This window comes from Aegilops tauschii, chromosome 1 (assembly GCF_002575655.3).
Source record: "Aegilops tauschii subsp. strangulata cultivar AL8/78 chromosome 1, Aet v6.0, whole genome shotgun sequence".
NCBI lineage: Eukaryota > Viridiplantae > Streptophyta > Magnoliopsida > Poales > Poaceae > Aegilops > Aegilops tauschii.
In genome coordinates this window covers 10,894,720-10,898,308 of record NC_053035.3, presented here as the reverse complement: position 1 = coordinate 10,898,308, position 3,589 = coordinate 10,894,720, and the positions used below count along the sequence as shown (strand labels likewise).

The window sequence follows — 3,589 nt, the reverse complement described above, 5'->3', positions numbered from 1 at the left end:
CAGCCAAGTTTTTTTGTGCCACAACCTCCTCGAATGTCCAGATGCCACGAATTGTTTCACGTACATCACGCATTCGAGCATCTTAGATGCTAAAAGTCTTGAGATTTTTAAAATATTTCTGGCTATTTAAATGAAATTACTGTTCAGGTGCAGGTTCCTCTGCACCTGGGCACCGAATCGCTGCACTCGTAATATCAATTTTGCGATATAACTCCATATTTTTGTGGCAAAGTCCGAACGAGAGCGACACCATACTTCCATCTAGTCTATCTTTTAATATTGGGTGTGTAACCAAATAGAAAAAGAAATTGTGCAGGAGCAAGAACCTACCCTTCTACTTGCAATCCATCCGTAATAGAGGGGTTGATTTCACCATACCCCCCCCCCCCAAACACACACACATATTTTGGAAAGTCAACATGCACGTTTTGATAAAATAAGTATTTTTCTATTTTTATTTATTTTGTATTGTAGATATCAATATTTTATCTATAATCTTGATCAAAATACATAATATTGACTAGCATGAAAACTAATGCACTTTATATTTTGGAACAGACGGTGTATCTTTATTTCCTTTTTTCAAGGAGAACAGATGAAATCTTCGGAGTCTTCATGTTTATTCCATAGACTATGTCTTGGACCTCGGATCTACTTGGCATAGAGCCACATGCTTCAACAGATTTAAAAGTACGCTCGCATCTTTGGAGTTTCTGTTATACAATTTTATCATCTACTTGTACAATGAATCACACGCTGATTCACCAACAAAAAAAATCACAGAGTGATATTAAATTTGGGAATCTATATTTTCATTACTTGCTCTCACCCAAACCGCATGACTCTGGGCGCCAGCCTGAGTAGCTCCGGCAACGCGCCCGATGGGAACTTCCTTGCAAAGAGATAGCAAAGCGATGTGGTCCCGCCACCGTCGCTACAGTTCCCATGGTTCCTCATCCCCTGAAGCAGGTCGACACTTACGTCATTGTAGCTATCAGGATGAGGCCCCCTTGTCCACTGGGTAAACGTGAGTGTACGGTTTGCATTCCCATGCCACTTTGAGGCGGCGATAAATGTCGGCAGGTAGTGCTCGTCCATGATGCAGGGGCCATTGCAGTGGCGTTGGAAAACCGGGAAGTAGGTCACGTCGCCGATGACCTCAAGCGCGAGACCCCGGTCGGTCGCGAACCACTGGGAGCCCTTGCGCCAATTAGCGAGCGTGACGGTGGGCGTCATGGCAGGTCTATAGCGGCCACGAGAACGCTGCGTGTCGAAGAGGTCGACGAAGGAGGTAGCACCGGCGGATTGCGTGAGGTAGGAGTAGACCGTGGTGAAGTTGTAGAGAGGGACACATGTCTCAGAGAGTAGGACGAAGTGTTGGTTCATGGCATCGAGGAGAGCACTTGCGAGGAGACGACGCTCGGCCTCGACTATGCTAGACTTCCCCCAGCGAGCTTCCTGTAGATAACAATCAGCAATTAAACTGCATCCTTTTGTATCCATATAGATTTTGAAAATGCGTCATTTTAGATGGGTGCACCTGCACTGCTATCTAAAACAACGTTGTCTTTTTTATTTGTCCAAATAAATACAATGCATAAATTGAACATTTGCAGATCAACAGGTCATTCCACCTAAAATATACGAAAACAATATTTTTTGTGCAACATATATACATAAAATGATATAGCCAATCCGAGAAAAATCTCATTTTATATGTTTATGCTGCACGAAAAAATGTGAGTTATTAAAGATCTTGATTCAAAGCTGGACAAAATCGGTAGGGTATGCACCTAAACCAGGGTTTAGAAAGTCCACTTTCAAAACACTAAAGTGTTTGAATTGATCCAACTGAGATCATCCTCTACATGCCCTCTTAGTCGTTTCTTCTCCGTGGTGATTGCTACGTAGATCATGGCCACCTGCGTGTTCCGGTCCACATCGAGGACTTCTCGGCCGCTTCTTCTACAAACTCCTGGGTTTAAACAAGTTTGCTCCGCTGAGACGAGGCCTAGAGCGGCAACAAGCTTTGCTCCTCGCACGCCGTTGTTGGATGCAGGAGGAAAAAGACATCGGCACCCCCAAGGATTTGGATGTATGTTTCATTTTCTGTAAGAGTGTTTTTATAAGGGTTTGTGCTATTTAAAGTATATGGTCTTTGCCTTTTCGTAACAAAAAACCGGGAGCATCATCCTGTTTACTTACAAATTAAAGTATCAGTAAACCAGAAATATAAGCGGCATTAAAGTACCAGTTAATAAAAAGGCCGCATAAAAGATGCGATTGAACCTATGCGTACGTACGTAGTACATCCCATCACTACTGGAATCGGCAACTTTGCTGAGTTCCCAAATGAAACATGGACTTTAAACTTCTTGGGTCAACAAGATGTTAGAGTTATAATGTGTGAAAAGTAAATAAAAATATTTTTTATTAAGCTAGTATTATTTAAAGTATTAATGGTGCACACAAAAATCTGAAAGTTTTTTAATAACAGATTGCACATCTATAGTTTTGTTGATGTGGAAAGTTTTGAAGTCTATACGCTTTCACTCTTGAGAGAAACGAAAAAGGGAAACTTCAATGTAATATAGTTATTTCGTAGAAAGATTTCAATGACGTGTTGGAAGGTATAGATAAGGGTTTCACTTAGGGACGGACAAAATTAAAAAAAGCTCCTAGCTCGCAAGCTTACCGAGGGCTCTGTAGCTCACCTTGCAGATAGTGTAGCTAGGCGATGGGTGTACATAGGCAGATAGCTCACCTTGCTGGGCACACGGCGGCCGTAGAAGACCGACCCCTTCTCTGGTGAGCTGAGGTATGTCGGGTCAGGGTGCACGTACACCGAGAACAGTGCAGTGTGCCCATGGAAGAACCTCTCCCACAGCGGCGCCAGTGGCAGCTCACCACGCACGAGGAACATGAACGCCACCTTAGGCGCGGGGAGCACCAGCGAGCTGATCCTCAGAGCCATGGACGCCCGCAGCAGCAGCTGGTCGTCCGTCATGTTGTGCAGCATCACCATGCCCCCGCTTTCGTCTCCACCACCGCTGCCACTCTGTTTGTTATCGCCGTCCCCGAGCTGCTGCGGGGGAGGCGGCCCAAGGGCCAGCCCCGGAGGTGCAGAAGTAGGTGCCGCAGAAAGGTCAGCGGAGGCAAGCCAGATCACGGTACCGGTGGTGGGGAGTAGTGACTGGAGGAGGAAGGTGGACGCCATGCCGAGCATGAAAGCTACAGAGAAGAGGAGGAACCGGGAGAGGATGCCCCACGGTTTCACCATGGCCGATCTCGGCTGCGGCTTCCCCATGGTTTCGATCCCTAGTTGATTGGTGATGAACTATAACTAACGAGTTAAGTAAATACAGTAGCATGCAGCTTGGCTTGAGCTAGCTACTTAATTAGCTTGGCAAGGGTTGACCCTGATCACTGCTTCTACTTTTTCACTTGCACGTCACTGACTTTGTGTTGATCGATGCATGCGTAGTCTTGTTCATGCGTAGGCTTGAATCAACGGAGGGTACGTAGGGGGCACTGAATATGGAGAATGTATGCTTAGCAGACATTGAACGCCCTGAAATCCAGCAACCAT

At 45.5% G+C, this 3,589-nt stretch overlaps 1 protein-coding gene across 1 annotated transcript; it reads right to left on the bottom strand.

Annotated features, from left to right (window-relative positions):
- Positions 1–568: 568 nt before the first annotated feature.
- On the bottom strand, positions 569–3,322 carry LOC109786211 (glycosyltransferase BC10-like). The gene is made up of 2 exons (XM_020344792.4): positions 2,765–3,322; positions 569–1,458 (listed from the first exon to the last, which is right to left on the bottom strand). The coding sequence occupies exons 1-2, from the start codon at positions 3,305–3,307 to the stop codon at positions 826–828; spliced, it is 1,176 nt and encodes a 391-aa protein (XP_020200381.1). The 5' UTR covers positions 3,308–3,322; the 3' UTR covers positions 569–825.
- Positions 3,323–3,589: the final 267 nt, after the last annotated feature.

Bases quoted from the DNA above. Each gene is read 5' to 3' on its own strand.
- LOC109786211 (XM_020344792.4), bottom strand. From the start codon at position 3,307: ATGGGGAAGCCGCAGCCGAGATCGGCCATGGTGAAACCGTGGGGCATC. The intron at 1,459-2,764 runs GTGAGCTATCTG...TGTTATCTACAG, and splicing joins GCCGCCGTGTGCCCAGCAAG to GAAGCTCGCTGGGGGAAGTC.